The 23,111-nt window shown below is 45.8% G+C and overlaps 1 protein-coding gene and 1 non-coding gene across 3 annotated transcripts in view; both read right to left on the reverse strand.

Annotated features, from left to right (window-relative positions):
• Window positions 1-23,111, reverse strand: part of LOC8035134 (protein bark beetle) — a 78,874-nt gene that overhangs the window by 19,125 nt on the left and 36,638 nt on the right. For both annotated transcript variants that reach the window (XM_042287551.1, XM_042287550.1), the window contains exons 2-4: window positions 12,396-12,616; window positions 2,872-3,062; window positions 1,588-1,926 (exon numbers count right to left, since the gene is read on the reverse strand). In XM_042287551.1, coding sequence (XP_042143485.1) covers window positions 1,588-1,926; window positions 2,872-3,062; window positions 12,396-12,616 — 751 coding nt within the window. The remainder of the gene's footprint in view (window positions 1-1,587; window positions 1,927-2,871; window positions 3,063-12,395; window positions 12,617-23,111) is intronic.
• Trnam-cau lies at window positions 9,246-9,318 on the reverse strand. Its single transcript has one exon. It is a non-coding gene; the product is annotated as a tRNA-Met (tRNA).

Raw genomic sequence — 23,111 nt, forward strand, 5'->3', positions numbered from 1 at the left:
GATATTCATATTTTTGTAAGTGTTGATCGCGGTTGGTTAGCACCGCTGCACTGCGGAGAAGCAAGACACACGGAGCTTGCACCCGCGGGTGCTGCTTCACCCCGGTGCACCGGTGCTTAGTAAGAAGCGCGCTGAACGAGGCTAATCTGCCACGACCAACACTTCAAAAAGTACAAATATCTGGCCATCTCTATAGCTTTAATTTTACGCCAAATGCACCATTTACGTTCCATCCTAATGTGGGCATTGGACTTTCTGAGGTCGCAGTTCATAAATATATAAGATTAAAATTAGCTTAGAAATGTACAAGTGGAAGCTCAGGAACAATCTTCATAAGTTTTGCTGCGTTTTCGTTTGATCATAGTGCATAGTGAAAAGCTTAGAAAAACTATTCAATATGAAAATATTCGGCCAAAATCACTATTAGCTTCTAATTCTCTTCGAACTCAAAATCCGCTATTTGCACACGCCTAATTCCTTGTAATCTACTCTTCCATGATTAAAAACATTTATACCGGTTTGACAGTTTTAACCATGAACTCTCCCGGCTTTCGGAACATGTTTGCATATACTATTACAATTCAGGCGGGTGTATTTTATCACAAATATCTTTAAAATATGAAGTCTACCACCCTCCAAAATATTTTAAGGCACTTCAATTTAGTGTTTTAAAACACTAAGCCTTCCTTCACTGTTTGTTATCCTCAAGATGTATTATACATTCTTTCTAGCTTATTTTCAGATCTATTTTTGGATTTTAGTATCAAAATAATTTATGAACGTCAGTATTCCTATTAGACTTATTTTTGCTACACATTGCAGTATTGGTATTTATGAATACTTCACAGGGTATTAACCCTGCAGGGTATCTACCCATGGTTGCATTCATTCTTTGCAAATCATATTCTGGAATAATTTTGACACTGAGGCTTCTCATACCTATCTTTCTGAAAAGTTGTAAATCAGCACCTGACTGCTAATGAACCTTTCCCTAAGATGTAATCATTCTGCTGCAACAATCCCACTAACAGATTGGCAATAATTATATTTCATTAACGATTCAGCTTTTAACACATAGCTGGGTCATGGAGAAGCATCCAGAATATTTGCGACTCTAGCGAACTACAGGGGGCGTGCTGGTCAGGCAAAATGGCAAAAGAAAAGGAGGTCGTTTTCGTCATTCAGCGTGCGGACCACCATAAATTTCTTGCACTGCAGCGTAAAATCGGTGTTATATATTAAAGCAAGGCAATTTTTCGACGGTAAAAACCTTCTAGTCAGTACATAGGAATAACACGGCTGAGGTATAAAAATAATTACTGGAAACGCTGTTTCCAGTAATTATTTTTCTGCCACGAGAACCAAGCAGTGATAGCAGACGACCGAGTCGAAACGACCTCCTCTCTTGAGGTTCTCAGCATTGCCGCTACGCGGTGTTGATTTCGCTGTAGTTGCCAATGACACATGATTTGGACACCTTGTACAGTTTTTTGGAACTTTTTAAGATAGCCCCTTAGGTTCAATAAAGTCGTGAAATAAAGGCAAACACTTGGGTGTTGTCAAACAGTTGTAAAAGGAAGCACCAACCCCTGTTCTCCTTGAAGGTGCTCTGATGTATCTCAAAGGGTTCATTGGGCATGGTGACATTGAGGCCGTGGTAGGCTGACCATCGCACCTCGAGGTAGCGCATCACAGGAGGCATCCCATAGACTTGTATGGCAGCTGTTGCATTGCCATCACGCTGCCGGCCCGCATACTCCATTTTCACGTGCTCGAGGATGGACTGAGACACTTGGGTGTTCACTCGGCCGTTGAACATCATCTCCGGCAGAGTCTTGGCGAGGTCGAATTGTAGGCCCCGCCAATGTCGGTTGGCTTGTTCTTGAAGTGTTTGCTCGCAGGAAATCTCAATGTCCAGCTGAAAGTCTGGTAGACAGAAATGGATGTGTGATGAGTGCATGAGAAGAGCAACTTGAACCCCTCGTCCACAGCTAGCAGCTTTTGCTTTTAGACTTCGGCAATGGGCAGAATTGAGGCACATGGTGGGGAAGGGAGGTGGGAGCCTGACAATATTTTACTGCAGAGATGCAACAGAAACTAGCGTGATGTTTGCACACATCTCCTACGAGCTTGAAACTGTGCAAATAGGCCGACGATTCTCAAAATTTAGGAGTTGCATACCTGCTGTAGAATCTCTCTGCACTCGAGTACCTCCGTGATTATGTGCAATGGTTTGCATGTTTAGCCTTTCTGACATTATGTGTAGTGTACTAAAGCTTTGGAATACTTCATCTTGTGGTTGAAAAAGCAGCCTTGTCCTCGAAAAGCTACGAGACTTATTGGGTACCAGGTCACGCATTGGGTATGATGTCGTACTTTGGGAACCGTTAAAAAAGATCATTGTACCCCTCATTAGAAGCTTTAATACCCAGAGGGTGTGAGTGCCAGAGCTAGGGAACTGCTTTCATAAAAAAATCATAAGGGAGAGAACAGGGCCCTTCATTTGCTATCTATACAGTGCAAACCACGTTGCTTCTCCGAATTATTTATATATTCGTAACAATCAAAATCTTTTTCTTCTACCACCCTAGGTAACGAAGCCATGCAGCATCACATTGTGTTGCATACGTTCTATTATCTTTGCTTTATCGCATATACTAGTCTCCAATTCTTGTTACTTGCAATAAACCCAAACTTATGCCACTGAATTGGAGGAAAATAAACAGTGAACTGGAAGCTCTACGTATAGCATCCTTTGTAGTGACACGTGCGAGCTATGTGCTAACTCAAGCAAGAGAAGTTTTGCATTGAAATGGCTAGGGTTCTCGGGCGGAGATTGTGGAGTCCTCTCATTGCAATTGTGGCACTCACCGCATATGCCGCTGCCAACTTGTTTGTGCGTCCATCCCGGGCACTGGTCTAGTCTTTGTTCTTGTCCTGTACACTCTGGGCTGGCAAACATGAACTGGCGCGAGTCGTTGTGTCTTGGCAACCAGCCTTGCAGCAGGCCGCCGGAAAAGCCCAACTGCCGGCAGACCACATGCACGTCGTGCTCTGTCCAGCTGTTTAGAATCGGAACACAAGAAGGGGAATCAGGGAGTCCACAGACACCAGTTATGCAAAATTAGAGGTTTTCTATGCAATATATTTGAATTCCTTGTACTGTAACAGTGCATTGAAGCTCCACCTTTGTCCTGCTAAAATCGGTCACTTTTTTCTTGTGTGCCTTTAAAAATTTGAGGACTTGAATGGCAAAGATTTTAACAGTTGTGATTTTGCACTCCATTTGCAACGGGGGATATGGCCTCAGAATTCAAATTTTTCAGAAAGAACGTTTTTTTTCAAAAATTATGTTTATGTTTATTACTTCCAAAGAATGATTTCAGATAAACATGCACAATTTATCTCACAATAAACTATTTTCGACATGTCGGCAGCTCTCCAAGTCAACAGGGAGCAAATGTTTTGCATTTTTTATTTAGTGAAGTTTCATAGTTGTTTAACACAGTCAGAACATCTCACCCTCATTGGAAGCGGCATTTACTCTAGATTTGGCCCGTAGAAGCTTTCCAAGTTTAAAAGTATCAATGGCCAGTAGAACCCTATACATCCAAACAGAAAAAAATCCTGAAAATTTGGTATGAGCAATCTTATTGGTTGAGACCCAAAAGAGTGTTTACAATTGGTCCTGCCCCGTAACGTGATATTGTGCCATCTTCAGTAACACCCTTTCACTGTATCTTCCACTTTAGATCATATTTCTACTTTGCTGCTCTTCCTTAGTATCATTTGCCTCTTAATTCTTGCCAGTTTATCTGCCAAGGAATGCCTGCTACAAAAGTTAGCTCGCCCACAAACAACACAAACTGGTAGCTATTGCCAGGGGAACAACGAAGTCTCAAAGAGGAATATGCTAACAATGTTCCAGGTGAAGTTTGCCTACCTCGAACTCGTAGAAGAAAAAAAACCTAAAATCTAAGTGCATTTTTCTCAGTTTCAATTTTTGGCAGAAAATGTGGTATGGCTATCATTTGACATTTTGAAAGTGTAAAGACTTCATTCAGTGGTGTCCTAGACTGAAATTTCCTGAGGAACAAGTTATAATCTGAAAAATCTCAATTCTTCATGACAAAAACTGAATATTTTAAAACACAGAAATGTATTAAAATCTTTTGCTCTTGTTGGACTCTAGAATTGCATTTTCTACAATTAATTTTTACCTTAACTTATGGGTATTCTACTTCACATTAAACCAAACATTTTGTGGATTGCAATTATTATTTTTTTAATATTTCACAATAAAGTAACTTTTTTTGGAGCTTGTTAAGCATGTATGTTGTAGATTATAATACAATTAAATGCAAAGGTGCAAGAATTGGCCTACAAGACTGGAACTTTAATTGTCATTAATCCTAATGGGATTTAATTCACCCCAAAAGTTTGAATCAATTAGAAGAAATGGATCAAAAGTTGACCCTCCCAGGCCATGTCCCCCTTTAATAAGGGTTCGTGGTTCATAAAGTCACCTGCACGCAATGAAAAGCAGCGTAACTGTCAGCATTCCCTCCAAGCTATTAAATAGCCAAGATGACTTCAAACAGTTAAAAATGCTTGCTAGGATACAACTTGTGTAAGACAAGAATCTAAATAAAGATCAAACACCACTATTTGTTACTGCCTGCTTGAGAAGACTTTTCCTTCTTTTCTTTTTTCCCGAGTGGCACGGGTCACGTCTATTTCTGCATAATATGCAGCCAATATATGTATCTTCAATGATGTCAAAAAATAAACAATTATTGCATATATTATACTTGCTCACAGTATCTTAGCTAGCATTGCTCGGACATTTGTGTTTCTGCAGAAAATTAATTGGGTGACCAGCGACATGATTTCTGCGCCAAACTGCGCCAAATGTGCTTCCTACTACACCAATGCGCCACAAGTGCTGAAACTCTACTGCTCAGGCCCTTCTACACTGCGGCATTGTTGTGATAGGCTTGTGTGCAATTTCAGAACTTTCGATTATCGATTGGAATAACATACTATTCGGTTTAATCTTCATATCGAACATTGACAGTACTCGGAAATTCCGCAATTATTTCTCCCGTTCTGTTCGGGCGGGAGCTCCGTTCAGAGTGCTTCCCACCGCGCACCGGTGTATTGCGGAGAAGCGGCACCCAGCCGAGTGCTAAGGGGAAAATCACTTCTCCGAGTCGTCAAAGCTACACAAATGTGGTCTGCGCAAGTTCGTTATGCGACCAGGCGGACGTTGTGTTCAAGAGAGAATGCAGCTAATAGATGAATAATTCGCGAAAATTCTTCAATTACTTTTTTTTTTTAATTAGACGTTATAAAACACATATTTATATATATTAAAAAAAAAAAAAATGGAGGCAATCAATGTTGAAGGCCAGCCCGGTTTTGACAAGTCCTGGATCGAGCACGCATTACGAGTTATTAATTGTCAAATTTTGTTCTGGAAATCTGTCGATGCCGAAACCAAACGCGCGACGCCCGTCGGAAGCGTTCGAGCCGGAGGGTCACGTGTTAATGACGAAATTTGTGTTCCTGGCGAACTAAAGCGATAAGCCACCTTGTCGGTCGCGACCACGGTGGTCGCGACAAGTTGCTTTGCTGCGCGATATCACTGAAAAACGTTTTAGTCGTGGGCGCGAGTAAGGTTAAAAGACCAACCTGACCATACTCAACAAAAAGTGAATGCTTCGACGCGCTGTGACGCAAATTTCGTCCTAAACACGTGACCCTCCGGCGTCAAACGAGGGTTGTCCCTCCGGCGGGCATCGCGCGCGTTTGGTTTTGGTATCGACAGATTTCTAGAATAAAATTTTACAATGAATAACTCGAACTGCGCGCTCGATCCAGGATTTCTAAAAACTGGTCGACCCTTCAACATGGATTGCCTCCATTTTTTTTTTCAATATAAACATCTGCCCTAAAACGTCTAATTAAAGAAGTAATTAATGAATTTTCCTTAATTCATCATCTATTAGTTGCATTATCTCTCGAACATCATGTCCGCCTGGCCGTATACGGCACTTGCGCAGACCGCATTTGTGTAGCTTTGACGGAGAAGTGCTTTTCCCTTTAGCACTCGGCTACGTTCCGTTCGAAGAATTTTCCAAATATCAACGATACTCTGGGACGAGCATCTATTCCCCTGCGTTGCCAGAAAACGCACGATTCCGGACGCACTTGGCTACTTCGTCTGCGTATTAGTAGCATCTGGATGCCCCGAAGCGCACTTCACTGCCTCACCCCCGAGCGCGTATGCAGAGAGCGTGATCACGTGATGTAAGACCGATGCCTGACCAGTCCAACAGACACGCAACTTTCACCGCATTATACCCACTCGGCTGGGAGAGGCAGGAAGAGCTTAGCCGTGAGCCCGCAAACGAAAGCCTTGCACTTCGCGACGCGGCGATGCGGCTGATGTGGGTCGAAGTTGCATTTGTCAAGGAAGCGCGCGCCCCAAAGCTTTCCAACAGTCATTAACTTAATTGCATTATATCGTCCCCGGAAATTTCATAAGCTATGCATTTATTTTAAACATCTAATTAAGATAATCGTATTAATTAATTAAATCGTGAAATATTTCGGGCGGCCCTGTCTCAGCTTCTTTTCCAATCCCCAATCATTTTTGCATCGAGACAGGGGCTGCTCAATGCAAGAACAGTAAACTCCGTCAACAATCTTTTTTTTTTTTTTTTTTTTCTCTCTCTCTTTACGCTGTATAGTATTTTCCCTCGGTGCTGCAGCCCCGCACTGCTGCGCGAGCCGTTGCGTCCTCTTGAGTCTCGTTCGCGTACGCTCGCCAAGTTAGCTTTGACAACGCTGCGGCAGCTCCGTTAAAATTGACAAGGGTGCACACACACACCACAAAAAAAAAAAAAGAAAAAGCTTTTTTTTTTTTTTTTTTTCACTATTGTGGCAAAGACAATGGTAACACAGAACGTATTACGTGTTGCTTTCGCGGAGATATGTTGCAGCACAGATGAACCTGGTGCCCATTGTGTGAGGCGCGATCATCGTCGGTGGCGCGAACATCGTCGTGCGTGGTGTTTCTGAAAGAAAGCCCGCCAAAGCTAGCGCTCTAGCGGGAGTGAAACTCGGAACTCCCTTCTGTTGCGGTCGCACACGCCAGCATTGACCCTGCAATTTCGCGTTTCCCAGTTTCCTCCGAATCACGTGCTGTGCCCTCGCCTCCTGCACACTTTCCCACCAACGCGCCAACGCTCTCCCTCAACAACTAGATGACAAGGTGATGGTGAGGTCAGAATCAGATGCCTGGGTTGGTACCGGTCATACCTCGGCAAACCTCACTCACCCTCATCTTCACAGGTGAGGCAAGGGTGGGTAAGTTAGGGTAAGTTTCTGAACCCCGGAAATTCATGAGCGTGAGGATGAGTGAGGGCTGTGAGGACCGTGAGGGGCGTGAGGTGAGGGCCATAAGGTGAGGGCAATGAGTGCGTGAGGGCCGTGACGTTCAGAGAGGGTGAGTGAAGGGCTGAAGGCGAGTGTGAGTTTGAGTGAGGACCGTGAGTGCGTGAGGGATGTGAGTGAAGAGCTGAAGGTCAGTGTGACTGTGAAGGGCTGAGGGTGAGTGTGAGGGTGAGTGAGGACCGCGAGGGATGTGAGGTGAGAGCCATGAGTGCGCGAGGGGCGTAAGGGCCGTGAGGTTTAGAGAGGGTGAGTGAAGGGCGGAAGGTGAGTGTGACTGTGAGGGGCTGAGGGTGAGTGTAGCTACGAGGGTGAGTGTGGCTGTGATGGTGAGGGTCAGTGAGGGCGACCTAAAATGCCGACCTTTGATCCCGGTTGGCAGGACCGGCCCTAGGGGTGGGCGACCTGACCGGTCGCCCAGGGTGCCCTTTTAAAATTTAGTAGTTTTTTGTTCCTTTTTTTTTTTTCCTTTCTGAACACGGCGATTGACACGACGCTATGGGCTCGATCGCCGTGCGGTTTTGGAATGCGGTTCTCGTCTGACAAGACGCTCGTGGCGTATAACAAGGGAAGGGAGGGGGGGGGGGGTTAAAAAGGAAGCAGAAAATTAAAGGCGTAAAAGTCCTAAACATTTACACATTATTTTATTCGAAAGGTATGAAACGGCACTGTTCACGAAACACCGAAGTTCATCCTCTACAAGCAAAAATCCAGGCGTGTTTCCCGTAGCAAACAAAGAAGCGCTTTTTTGACCTTGGATTCTTGCCTGCCCCCCCCCCCCCCCCGCCCTCCCCCAAACTTTTCCACTTAATTTTTTTTTACGAAGTAGTATATTTGTCGATTACATTCTCTATTCGCTTTTGTGACAAGTTATAGAGTCCTGTGTTTCATATGCAATACAGGATCTTCTGTGTAAATGTCATGTTAAACAAAAAAACAAAAAACGTTTGGTAGTTAAGTTGGCAGCGCGTCATGGTCATAACCTGAAGGTCTTCAGTTCGATCCTCACCGGGGGCAGGCAGTAACATTTTTAGGTTCGGTGGCCAAATGTGTTGGTTGGTGAACGGCAGCTCGGAGCACGCGGTTAGAGTGAAAGCTCGCGCCAATCCTGGGTTAGACTTCGATACCCGCCTTTATGCTGGTTTCGATCTGGATGAGCATCGTACTGGCGTGCCTTGTGGCCACTGCTCTATTGTGCTGCTCATCCCAAGGACCACCGAGAGCCTTTTACGTGACCGGTAATGCGTGCATGCTAGCGTGTTTTCGAGCTCAAATATTTCTTTTCTACGTCACCTGCTGAATTTTCGGCGCCACCTAAAGAAGGCCAATGCGGGGCACAGATTGGATACGAATGCGGCGCACAGATTGGATACGAATGCGGCCTCACCGTTCGGCCGGAACGCGTGTTCAATCAGCGAGAACGCGAATCCCAGCCGACCGCTCACGCAGTACAATATGTACTCTGCGTCGGACCTTCCTTTCAGCCTTACAGTACCGTATCCTCGGAGGTGATGGCTGGTGTCCGGTGGTAACACAGAAAAGAATCTCGAAAGCACGGTTGCATGCATCGGTAACCGGTTCTCCTCTGTGGTGGTCTTGGCGATGGTCGTTGGGACGAACACACAAAAGCAAAGGTCCATTGTGTGGACGCAAGCCGGTATACGATATCATCCAGATCGAAACGCGCAGGGGCGGGGATCGAACCCAGGTTCTGCAGCGCGAGCTTTTGCTCCACCACGTGCTCCCGAGCTGCTCGGCCACTGGACCCGCCAAAAGAATAGACCGCCTGCCCCGGGTGAGGATCGAACTCACGACCTTCAGATTATGAGACTGACGCGCTGCCTACTGCGCTACCGAGGCGGTATATCCCAACGGCAAAGGTGCTTCGTTCCTGCGACGAGCAACACAGAGGAAAAGAGGCCACAAAAGGAGCACGGAATAGTGCCGTGTTTGTAGTGTTCGAATACCGGGCGTAGAAATTTACAATCTCCGCTTCCTCACCTCTTTAAAGCTCTCTATTAATCATCTCCTCCCTCCCCTCCCCTCCCCCCCCCCCCCCCCCCCCTTCCCCCAGCGCAGAGTAACCAACCGGGACCCTGGCTGACATGATGTGATTGGTCCGATTCATTTTGGAACAAAACAAAAAAAAAAAAAAAACTCTTTCTGTTTGTTTGTTTTTTTTGTTTCTTTTTAACGTTTTTGTGGATTTAATTTTCAGCATCCATTGCACACCAGGGAGTCTAACCCCTGCGAACACTCAACTAGTTGTTTAGTCGTGTATAAAGCGCCACCATGACACGGCAACAAAATTTGTTTTTTCGTATATTACTTTGTAGGGCTGGCTGTGTAGGAAAAGAACGACATAAAAAAAAGCGACCGACACCACTCACGTGACCGCCCTTTTGCTAAATTTGGCAGTCGAAACATCGCCCGCCAAATATAGTGGAACGACCCTAGAGCGTACTATATAGGAATTTTGCCAGGGGTGACCAGTCTTTGTTTCGTTTTTCTTTTTAGGCCAATATTCTGAAATAAGTGCTAGTTAAAGAACGTAACATGCACATCTGTAAAATTACTACGAAGGGTAATTTTACAGATTACTACTTAATTAAAATAATTACTACTTAATTAAACTAACTTAACTAATTAAAAGATTACTACTTAATTAAAAAATTAAATAAAAAATTACTACAAGCCCAAGTAATAAACGTTAATTTAATCCATCCACTACTTTATGTATGGCATCAAGATTAAACCTAAACGTATATTCCACTGAAATTAGAATAGAGTCCCTTTCAGTAAAGAATTTGATGTTTTGTTGAAGCTCTTACAACAAAACTGTGCAGTTCTTAATTCCGTTAGAAAACTGATAGCAATGCACCATTTCATTATGCGCATCACTAGAAATTAGCACGTAGAGTTGATGCTAAATCAACCTGTGGGAACTTAATATCCCAAGCTTTCATTTGTTCATCGCTAAAACTGATTTAGTTTCAGTTCTAACTTTACTGACTGTGCCCCCGAACATTTGGAGGCCAATCGTTTTTTACATTGCAGTGTATGTATATACTTGAGCCGTGGTTCTACTTTGAAATTTGTATAGCTAGCAAGGTAAAGGAGGTATCGCATCACGATTCATCAAGTTTACTTAATAATTTCTTCAAAATATCCGACGCGTGCTCTGGAGTAATGTAGTAGGACGCGGCTGGCGCTGCGGTGAAGCGAGATATGCAGGATCGTGGCGAGCACTTTGTGAGTGTTACTTCTTGGCAGCGCTCCTGTGCGCTGTACGAAGCCGAACGGACCGAATAATGAGAAATATTGTGGTATCTACGGGGTTGTGACTATTTGATACGAAGATGAAATCAAATGGTACGTTATTCAAAACAATAGTCAAACACTTTTTTTATCTTTTTTTGTACAAGTTACTTTTGATTTGGCAGTGTAGGGCCGGTATTGGTATGTTGGTATTGAGAAAGTAAAACCGACACAGTGCTGGCGCAAATTCTTCACCTCTTTAGGGGGGTCAAATGTAGCAGGATGCAGCAGGGAAATAACTTTTTATAAGCACTTTGGCGTAGTCTGGAGCAAATAGCGCAGCAATTCCATCACTGCGCGGCGCACCGAATTCCTCCGTGTGCAACATCACCGCGAGCGCAACGCACAATACAAGCTGTGTCAACACAGCCTTTGCCACGATAGTGCGGGAAAATGGCTTTTTTTTTTTTTTTTTTTATTAGACTTATTTGCATCGTTGTAGTCACGCTCTCTGAGAACGAGCCAAAGGCCCGACAGGTATTATTTCTCCAACTCGGAAGACTCGGGTCACCGCAGAAGTTCGCGGGTCCGACTGTCGAGTGCCAAAGCCTTTTCGTGGGCTTCAAGGAAGCCCCATAACGGCGCGGTCGTCGACACCCCGGCGAAATCTGGCGCGACCCTCGTCTCTCAGCGTGACGTCATTAACCCGGACAGCCCGCGTCCTTGCTACCGTTTTCAATCGGACGTCGGCGAGCGTTTTACGGGTTTCCGTCGCGCTCGACTCCTGTCATGGGCGGCGCGGGGCCGGTTTCCTGGACGTGCGTCAGCCGCCCTTGGACTTGACTCGGCCGCCCGTCTCGATTGTTGGTGCACGCGCGGTGGACCGCGGCGTCAGTGGCGTTCCGCGCGGGGGCTGGCTGCACCCCCTCCAAGCCCGAGGCACTTCCGCCTTGCGATGACGACGGCCGCGAGCGTGAACAATGCGTCTTCAAGACCGCGTCTTGACCGTGGCGCGCCATTCGTGATCTCGCGGTTTGGGGGTCGCCGACAAAAAGGGCGGCTCCTCGTGTTTATTTTCTTTTCTTTTTTTTTTCTTTTTACAAATGGATCTGTCGCTTTGCAGACCGGTGTCAACGGCCAGAGTCAATGGGTGCTTGTGCGGCCGTCGCGACGCGCTTCGATTCAGAACTGGAGCAGCGCGATCCGTCCTGGTGGTCACGGTAATTCGGTCTCCGTGGCGTGTGCGCCTCGCGGTGCTGACTCGAGCCGGGGTGAAATCTGGTCGGCTCCGTCGGCAACAGAAATGGGCGCCCACGAATTCGTTCCACTGCCCGCAAAGACCGTCGGCGGACAAAGGGACGCGTGAGCGGCCTTTTCGCTCCGTGCATTCTTTTTTCTTCTTCTCCCGTCCTAAGACACGGAGTAGATCGAGATACGGGGAATATATGTGTCAGGCAGTGATGGAGACTATTCCGACGGCCCCTTTGATACTGTCCGGGTTCAAAGGCGCTTTCATACGCGCGAGATTTTTTCGTTGTCGTTGTTTTTCTGGGGGAAAAAGGGGGGGGGGGGGGGGGGGGGGTAAGTGTTTTGTGATGGCAGCACTGCACCGGTCACGAAGCCATTTTGGGAGAGACACGAGCGACGATTGTCCGGGGTTATTTTGGTGGCGTACTCACTTTTTAGACCTCGTGCAGACGGACCACCACTTGTCCCTGTGCAAGAGCTGGAGCCTCCCGCGCAGGGGAACGTCTCCGTCGGTCAGTCGGACGGCCGGCCACTGGACGGTGATGTTTTGCTGGGTGATGGAGTGGCCCGCTCGAGCCCTGCTGCCCGACGGCTCCCAGAGCGACTCGGTCTCCTGCAGAACCGTCATGCTGATCTTCCTCGACTGCGTGCCCTGCGTGTGCGGAAGAAACGTGTCTTTAGTTTCTCGTGGGCCGCTCAGGTACTTGTAAAGTCGAGAAACCTTAAAATTCATTACAGAAAAGACAGTCTAAAGAGAACACCGAGCCTTTTGGTGATGCATAAACAGTGTGTCAGGCTTTCGGATGGAATTCCAGACTTCGGTGATGAAAAATGTTCTTAGTGCAATGCAGCCCCCCCCCCCCCCCCCCCCTCCCCCCCCCCCCCCCCCCCCCCGGTGCACATTAGTGGATGCTTTACGTATATCGTATACAGAAGGGTCGTGAAATTAATCGATTAACAGACCGATTAACCCATTTATGCATTAATCGATGACCCTTTCATGAGGTTGTCACGGGCACCAGCTTCGTCGCTGTCAAACTCAAAGTCCAGAATCGCGGCCTAACTTCTGTTTCTCTGGGAGGCCATGATTTTAAGCTATGCAAACGCGGACTTGTATCTATTATAATAATACCAACCGCTTCCTGTTATTTATTATAACCGCGAGGAACAATCGGTAGGTTCATGTTAGCCTGGCATCAAACTTATACTCAACTGCTGCCACTTTTTTTTTTTTTTTTTTTTCATTTATCTGAACACACGGTGCCTATACTCTGTTTCACCTTGTGATGTACTGCAGGAAAGGCTACAAGCGCGAGCTCCTTGCTCTAGGGCACATCTCGGTGGATGAGCTCGCGCTTCTAGCCTTCTCTGCGGTACAACATGTAAGGTGAAACGGACTATAGCTGAGAACCCCCCGAATAGATATAAACTGACCTAAAGCCATATTTATGTTCTGCTTAGCCGCCTGCTAGAGAATGTTCCTTCTTACTGGCGCTTTGTTCCGTAAAGAGCATAAGGTATCAGTAAAGCATTTTTTTGTACTAGTGTCTCACATTTTAATCAAATAGAGAAGTGTACGTTATTAACACATATTACACAGTTTTGAATCACTGAAATAGTACTCAGTAGCTGACAACTTTGTCAGTAAAAAAGTGGCATACATTTCTTTCGGTCCTCTTCTGCCATCAACTCATAACATTTAAATATATGCAAAAAAAAGCTTACTTTAAGAGACACTGTTCTTGCATCGTTAAGTCTTTACGAATTCGTGAAATTCCGTTTCTCATATCAATGTTATATTATAATTTCGCATCACTTTAACAAGTCTACCAGCATTCGCATTAACCCGACTAACCAATCGCATTAATAGATTGAAGGTAAACGATTAATTTGTTAAACAATTCTTCATCGGCGCCCCAAAGCAGTATACGGTGCCAGACATCACAGTCTGGTTATAATTGAGAGACGCAGGCCCTCGTCCAAAAGCTAACGAAGAAAAGGACGGAGAGGTCTCAGATTTTGACATAATCTCATAGAGATCGATTGCGTCGTAAACAATTAAGTAAAGCAATCAAGCAGAATGGAAGGAATATTGGACAGGGAAAGTTTCTCATTGTAGAGCGCGTTATTCCGTTATTGTTTGCACCACAGTGTTCGTAGTTTTCAGAATACGATAAACCAGAAGCAGGTAACAATCAATACTTTCCGAACTCGTTTATTAACGTTAAGGAGCTCGCGTCGCAAAAAAGTCGGCGTCGGTGGCGTTTTGACGGGAAAATCCTGATTAGTCGATAGGGTCATGAAGTCATAGCCACATGACCTCGCGCGGGGATTTCAAACAACTGGCCACAGCGCTCATGTCAAACGTGACGTCACGCGTGAAATGAAAGTAATTAAAAAAAAACATGTGATGCGAATTAAAGGTCGCCGCATGTCTCCAATGATTTCACTTTATAAAGTAATTTATTTGCCTTAAAGAAAAATTTGAAGAATTTTAGGCGGGATTGGAACAATAAAACTTTGGTTGGGCCTAGTTGGTAGATATCGATTAAAAGGCTAAAAGGCGCTAACTGAAAAAGGACGAAAAAAGACACACGTACGTGATTCGAACCCACGACCTTTCCATTGCGAGCCAGACGCGCGCCTAACTATAGGCCATGCGAATACTTTTTTTTTTCTTAGATGCATGAAGTATGTACAGTGATTAATGATACGTGGTTAAAACCATGTTCCCAGTGGCTTCTGGGTTACATGTTAAACTTCCTTAATTTTTTGAAGGTCATCAAGCATCGGAAGCCATCCTGGCATTCTTCCGCGTGACTGATACACATTTTTGAAGCGTGCAACAATTTCACGGAAGCCTAAAAGCGTACAGGTTTTGCATTCACGTCGGCGTTTCTTACAGCCATGCGGGATATCCAAATAGCATAATGCTCCAGAAGAAAAAAGATCTCGCAAGGGACGAGCTCGTGCTTCTCCTTTGGAAGAAAACGAATACCGTGGCCTGTAATACACAACTCTTTTTTCAAGGTCCGCTGGAGCACGTCCCAAAAGAAGACGGCGTCCCAGCAGTCGATAAAGACATGTTCAATAGTTTCGGGCTGTTTACAGAGCAGGCAGTTCACAGACTATGGAACAAACATGCCTTTTGACTCCAGCCACACTTTCACTGGTAACGTAGAACTATGGAGTCTGAAAAAGAAAGTCTTACCTGCTGGTGGGACGCACATCTTTTTTACTCGACAGAGGACATCTTGTCCTGGACAATTGTTATACAACATTCGGCACAAAGGTGCCGGAAATAACATATCAAGAAGGTCACGTGTTAAACGTTTTCGTGCGAAGTACCAGACAGATGTTCAATAGATCGAGAATCGTTCCTCTTTTCCTGCCTCAGTCTCGGGCTAAGAACAAAATGGTTAACATCCACCAGCTCGCCTGCGCAATCACTACATTATCAACAACCTCCCTTGGGTACCCTAGGGGTACCCACCCTATAGGGGTACCCACTTTTATTTTTATTCCTTGGCGAAATATTTCTTCGTTGTATAATGATTAAGGGCAGTACTCTTTAGAAATGGAAGCTTCGGAAACGGCATATTTCTTAATTCGAGCTTAATATCACGATATGCTCGATGTATTCCGTTTTAAGCCGGGCTCAAGGGAGTCATTGATTTGCAGTTACGCAAAAATAACAAAGGGGATTCTCGCATCAATGCATTGGTTTATATACGAGACCACCAAAAGTGATCGCAATACGGTAGGCGTTGCCGGATATCAATTGCCGGCATAATGGGAAGTCGGTGTCTATCATCTATAGTTCGGAACGGGTGCCAAGTTTCCAGCTTGAGGACAAGCGATTCACAGCCGCAAGGGGAACATATACATAACTTTCGTGTAGAGTCCGAGTGCTGTACTTATTCCGCCGTGTGCGGATTTAGCGGGACTGCAGCATATCCGGCCGCGCCGGCTACTCGAAAAGCGTGACGAGCAGGGTGCACCACAACGCGAGGCATCCGACCAGAAGACATGGCGAACCGTGTGAACGAACCGCCGGCTGACTGGCAGCTCCCATCAAGCACAGAAGCGCAATTGGGTTTTGTTTTTTCCTGCCTGTCAGGCCCGGCCTTTGTGGGTACGTCAGTCGACTGCTTATCCCCGAGAAATAATACGGGGGAGGAAGGTGGGAAATCGCTATGTGCCTGAATTGGCTTCGTGCGTACCTCCGTTTTATCGCAAACCAGAAAAAAAAAAATGGTGGTAGAGGCGAACAGATCTGGTTTCGAGGGGACGCCAATCACTGCGATCTCTCCACTGCAGGGACCGAGCGACCGAGAGATGTAATACTCTGCTCGGAAAACCTTATCTGCGCCAAGACAGTGTGTGTGTGTGAGAAGACACCATGCTCAGCGTTCCAGCTCCGCGTTCCAGCCTGAAGGTCGTTGCCCGTCATTTCGCTGCCTTTCGTACGCGTACATGGCATCCCGCGTTTCACGTGCAAGCGTGCGTTTCGTGCGCGCTGCTAAATCCGTCGCGATTCCACGTATACCCTACTCAACAAAGCGTTCAGGTCAGTGCCATTTGTAATCACTTAATTCAATCTGCATGCCCCCTCCCTCCCCTCCCTTCCCTCCCCCCTCCCGTACAGCCTCGCCACCAGTCGGTGTAGGGAATGTCACATTCCACGTGTACACCTAACAAACTTATATACTAAGTTTATCCTCACAATCAGACTTGCACACGTTACTCGAAAAAAGTAATCGATACTACTCACGATTAAAACGTATTCAATTAGATTACTCGAGAAGTGATTGGCCACTACTTGAAAAAAAAGTAGCCGTTACTTTTCCGATTATATTTCAGATTTTCAAAACGAAAAGTTTCCTGCCGGTTTAAAAACATGTCTTTCGTGCTGACCATTATTGGATGAAAATCTTCGAATTATAAGCGACCTATCTTCTTAATTCGCCGATTTTTGTTCGACAATTTCTTGGTAGGAAACCTGTAGAAACAGAGGGCGTCATTGGAAAAGGGAGGGGAAAATAGTGACGGCTACGAGTAATTTTAGTACTTCCAAGTGTAATCAAATTACTATCGCAATCACTTTCTAATAAAAGTTATCGAATGATTACAAAATTGCTCCAAAAATAATTACTACAAGTAATTTGATTCCTTGTAGTGAGTACCATCTGGAGTTCCAATGAGCCGCAGCGGTCCAATCAATGCCTCGTGGGTGCCACGTGACCTTGGGGAGGGGCGCAGTCACGTGATCCGTTCGCAGCGTTGGATTGGCTGGTAGCGTCCACTGCGGTCACAGTCAAGTTCTTTTCGCTCCCGATGTCTTATTTGAATGAATATATCGAAGTGCACGCTATTTTGTGCCCGAACGAAATGACAGCACCAGAATGAATACCACACGAACTGCGTTTACTCATTACGCCCTCGTGTATACCCTCGGGGTCACCTTTCGTCGCATTAACTTTCCGATAAAAAATAAATAAAAGGCTTCTGCTGGGGAGGCGCGTGCTATATATAACAATTGATAAAATTTCTACCTCACACGGGGCTTTACGCGGTGTTTGCCGATTGATAATTATATCACCAGTACGCACACCAGTAAGCGCAAACGTGACATAGGCGCTTTTTTTTTTTCACATCTTATAAAGAAGTTATTGACGATAACAAAATTTAAACGCACATGTTTCGCAATAGGCACTAAGACAGCAATCAGCTTGATGACAGCGATTCAAGTTCAAAAAAAGAAAACGGCGATCACTTGTTTCGCGTTACGAAAGTGCACTTGAGCGGTGTACTTGCACACCCGCTTCTCGTGCGCCCCGGGCACTTCATCCGCCTGAAGGGTGTCTTGTTATTCCTTTTCAGTGGGAGTACAAGTAGTCCCCCTGAACGGAGTACAAGTAGTCCCTACTTGTACTCCGTTTCACTCCATTGGCTCCGGCTGGTCAGCGTCGGCTGCGGTTGGGCTTCGAATGAAACGGAGTATAAAATGAATAAATGCGGCGAGAGCGCCAGACCAGATGCCTTCGTCAGAGAAAAGTATTAGGATGCATCGACTCGCACCTCAATTCGATAAATAGGCACCATGCGATCCCAGTGTAGCGTGTACCAAAGTACACGCGATACAAGAGATTGACTTATATGTCGCTATAGCTTGACGGTTGACGTGGCATGACGCAGGAGAACCTCATCTTGCTACTGCTAAGCCACATCATGCACAGCTTTACAAAATAGAAAAAAACACACACACACAAAAAAAAAACGAGTCCATACTTTTGCGAATTTTCTTTGAAACGGACAACGATCGTCGCTTTGGAGGGGGTTCTAAAATAGCCACGCGAGGTAGCAGTCGTGTCTAGGTACTTTATATGCATAAATCATACCCTCGTCGTTTGATTTTTTTTTTCTTCTTCTTTCGCTCTATAACTATTGAAGAGTGTCGCGTGAGCTCCAAAATATAACCGTCAATTTTTTGTTCCTCTTTTCCCGTTTCTAAGCGCCGCAACGACAAAAAAAAAAACACGTTTTACATTATTCTTGCTCTGCTGTTTCGCAGTACGCAGGCCACACCCACGAGAGATCGAGCGAGCGGCGCCTCAGCACTGCTCCCGAGGGACGGCTCCGTCCGTAGGCATAGGCTCAAAAGACCGGTACTTTGAACAAGCGCTCCCCGCGGAATCGCGAGCATTATCTTCGCAATGGCTATCTGCAGAGGACGTCCGCTGTTTGGACTGCCGCTAGACTGCCGCGACGTTTGCACGTCTTGCCCAAAGAAGCGGTTGGCTGTTCTCGTCTGCTGCCTCGTGCATGCTCGCCAATGTTACTGCAGGTGATGGACGACGGCTACGTCAACGAGGGGGCTCTCCGCCGAACCCGCGACGAGTTCAGGAAAGCAGTCAGAAAAATGCGGCGCGGAAGTGCTTCCATTCGATTCAAAGGGCAGAGCCGTGACGACGCGAGGCTCGGAGGGATGAGCGAGCAGCCTTGTCTCGTTGTGCCGTTGCATGCCGACCGACACACGTCCACGTTGCTCCTTCGCCAAGACGCCTGGCTTCCCTCCGCCATAATCGCCGAGCTAGCCGCGCAGCTTGACACTGAGCTCCGTTGTTTTGTTTTTTGGGAGACGGAAGGCTGAACAGGAAGGATCGTCCGCGGACAACCCATGATGGCAGGATAGGCCGCGTGCGCGGAGAACGCCGCATCTTTTGGAGCTCGAAGCACCGCGAACCCAATCGCGTCACGATTGGGAGACCGGCGCGCCTTGTGTTCTCGAGAAGCGGCTACGAGTAACAAAACAACAACAACAACTATGCAATGGCCTCTTTTTGCTCCCAATAAAATTCAAAGTTTCGAGCAACTTTAAACCGGCAGCTCAAGCTCTCTCAATAGCAGCAACAAGAAAACGATAGAGATCGCCAAGATAGCACCGCCTCCTTCGGGCTTGCCTAAAGACTTATTTCAACGACCTTCCCGAATTGCCTTTGACTCGATCTGTGTTTCGGCAAAAGCTCGTCGAAGTGTATGTAGGCGTTCATGTTGCTTTGCGCTAGCGTCTGCGTTTCCACGCGCCAGCGGTCATAAAAGACGTGGCACGGCCCTTGCCACCCCACATGCTTTGTCGATGGCTTGTTTGCATACCAACGATCCAGTGAAACCGGAGCGGAATGCGGGCGCGCTTCTTATCTGCAGTCCGTTCACGAATCATCCTCTGACAAACGCCTTGGGAATGCCTGCTGGCTCACGTGCGTTCGCGAGCTCCGCTTCTTACGCAAGGGTAAGCCAACTTCCTCTAAGCTGGCGTCGTAGTAGTCGCGTAGAAACGCTGTCGTTCAACTCGGATACCGAACGGATGAATGCGGAGTGGACCAGGATGCACGCCTATGGACAGTACGAGCGTGGCAAGCTTTTGTGCGCAGCAGCTCGAGCTTCGAAATAGCGCGGCTCTCGAGTGTATAAAAGCACGTGTCCTATTGTTTCAGCGTCTGCCAACGATATCCCCTCTTTCCCGCTTTTCAGACTTCGTATAATTACGGCGGAGAACAACCCTGGTCAAGATGCAATTTGGACATTGGTCATTCAGGAGAAGACAGCGTCTTTTCTATAGGTTGATATAGTTTTATGCTAAGTAGCCAAATAGTGAAAGGTATATAGAGACCAGGCTAGGGCAGAAATACTCAAAATGTATTTGGAAATACAAATACTGGGATACATTAAAATAGTAGCCAAAATACTGATACTAAGATACATCTGTAAAAATGTATCGCGATACATATCGGAAATACATTTTAAATAGAAGCAAATAGTCTGGAAATACAAATACAGGAGTACAGTTTAGGGGGGGGGGGGGGGGGGCAGAAATACAAATACAGAAATACTGATACTGCAATACATTTTTCACATATGTTGGAGACGCCAACTGAGATGAAGCTTGAAGTTTGAAGTGGAAGTTTTTGATCCCGAAATTATTTTTTCCGTAGGGTTGGCACTTTGCCTTGAAGGTAGTGGTTTCGGACGACGAAAAGTCTTCAATAGGCTCAAAAAAAAAAAAAAAAACGCTCCTACAAGGACTGACCGCGGTCCCTTCCCTGACATCCTGTATGTCTGACGAGGGATGCGAGAAGACTTCGACCTCAAAATGAATTCTATGTCACCCTAAATCCCATCAAAACGTCGCCACGCCCCTGTCCAATAAGGACGTCCCTGCCAACATTGATCAAATGACGTCACGGTGAAATAACCGGTATTCTTTATCTCTAGGTGTGGCCTTGAACATGAAACTTCACCACCCTGGAGTATGAAAGTACAATAGATACTTTCGTTGTAGGTTACCTCGTTGAGGATCGTGCAGGCAGTGTCATTGCGAATTTTCTAGAATAGTGGACCACCTGAAGCATCCTGGAACATGTGTCTCATCTTCTGTTACAACTGAAAAAACGATACGATGGCATCTCTGTTGTGAAGGTCCTTCCTGCAGACCCCCCGCCACCGACGTATGGATTGCAGCCCTCAAGTTTCGCCTAGCATCACCCAAACAGAGACCTCGTGGATTGTGACCAGGCACAGGTGCAAGCTCTCCGAGAAACAGCGCACTCGAGACGAGTCGCAGCTGTACGAAGTCTGGGTTGGCACAGCAAGGCCACGTTTGGCCTCCTTCCTGGGTTTCGGATCCCCATAGCAGCGGGTCACGTTCACGTCGGCTGATGACGTACCCTTGAGTTGTGCAATATTACCGGCGCAGCCGCAGACGCATTCGAATATGTTGTGTTGAACTTCACTGCGTGATTCATCCTACTATTTTCAAGTCAAGCACTGCCAGGCTCGTGCTGCAACGAACTGTGTGTGACCCAGCTTTGCCGGCTGGGTGTACTGTGTACGCTAACGCAAAATATACATTTATAAGCAGGCATTGGATGCCAGCAAACATTGACTCAAGAAATTCCTGGCTAAGGACCTGTGGCAGAAGATGCTCTGACTCCGCTCCTAACACGCCACCTGGTTCGAATCCCCGATTACGCTACACTTCTCAGAAGAGAGAATAGGAGACATAGAAAAATAGTTTGGAGAATCGGAAGGAACCTTGGTCTGCATAGAAAAATAGTTTGGAGAATCGGAAGGAACCTTGGTCTGCATAGCAACAATGCCCCGGCATCTCCTTAACCCCGAGGCCCTCAGAAGTAAAAAAAAAAAAAAAGCGTTCGGATTTGTATTTTTTTTTTTCGGGGGGGGGGGGGGGGGGGGGGAGTATTTTTCAAGAAATGTAACGAAATAAATTTCATCCTGATCGTATCGCGATACAAAGAAACATTCCGAAATGCATTTCAATACAGGAATACAGATACTGGTGAAAACAATGTATCGCGATACAGAAATACAGATACGAAATGCATTTCTGAAATACTATCGCGATACATTTGTATCGCGATACTGCCCAACCCTGATAGAGACCTAAGACAGTTGGTACGTGCCTTGTGTGCAGACTTGTACACGTTACAGAAAAAAAGTAACCGATTACAATTACAATTATTTCGCTGTGAAAAGTAACCGATTACAATTACAATTACAGTTTCAAAAAAGTAATTGAAGAATTACTCTAAAGTGATCGATTACTTCCCACGTTACTTTTTATACAACTTTTTTATTATTACGGTAGCACATATACTCATTTAAAAAGGTTTTCTTCTTTTTTTTTTTTTTTTTTTTGTCCTCTTAGGCTCTAGCCTTGTTCAGTTTCAGTAGCAGTTGTATCTCGAAGTTTGCGTCGGTCATACGCCAACGAATCTTGGTGTCATGAACAGAGCTCCTAGTTTCTAATAGCACAGTTGATGGAGGGATATTCATGAAGTTATATTAGGGACGGAGACTTAATTTTGACAAACCCAATAAAACGTACCAAATAAGAACTAAGAATATAGATGTTCGAAAGTGATACCCCCTAAACCAGTCAAAAGCTCGTAGGAACATGTTCACGAATTTGAATGCAAACTGTTTCCTGGTTAAAAGCTAAAGACAGCCCAAAGACATGGACAAGAACCAGATTTTCCTTAACCAGTTTTGCCCAAAACTGAGTGATTTCAACACTTTTAACCCCTCTCGCAAGAAAAAAAAAAAAAAAGAAATTGAGAAAAATTGTAATGGGTAATTTTGTAATCGATTACAGCAAGAAAGTAATTGAATTACAAGGATCGTTACTCCTTAAGGGAAGTAATTGAAGCGTTACAAAATTACAGTAAAATGTAATCGATTATAAGTAATCCATTACTTGTAACGCATAACGTACAAGTCTGCAGTTGTGTGTGCCTTTTCTTAGTCTGTTTCCGTTTTTCCGGGCACTGTTGGGTTTTCATCATGCTTAGCGAGATTGGGGTTTTGTACCGCGGTGTGCAACGCACACTACAAAAACTCGTGTAAATTAATTTCCCCTTGCGAGCTCTGCGAGCTCCAACATTCGCGTGTGACGTTTTGACCAATTCTTTCGCGTTGGGGGGGAAAGGGGGGGGGGGGGGGGGGGGGGAAGCTATTGCGTTGAACTCGCAGTACCGTTTTCAAGAGCTGTTTTCACGCATGAAATCAGGCGAACCAGTTTCCAATCTGACACCCTTTTCCTATTATAGGCAAACAGTCAAACTGGC

This window comes from Ixodes scapularis, unplaced genomic scaffold (genome assembly GCF_016920785.2).
Source record: "Ixodes scapularis isolate PalLabHiFi unplaced genomic scaffold, ASM1692078v2 PGA_scaffold9__187_contigs__length_104089568, whole genome shotgun sequence".
In the NCBI taxonomy this organism is placed as follows: Eukaryota; Metazoa; Arthropoda; class Arachnida; order Ixodida; family Ixodidae; genus Ixodes; species Ixodes scapularis.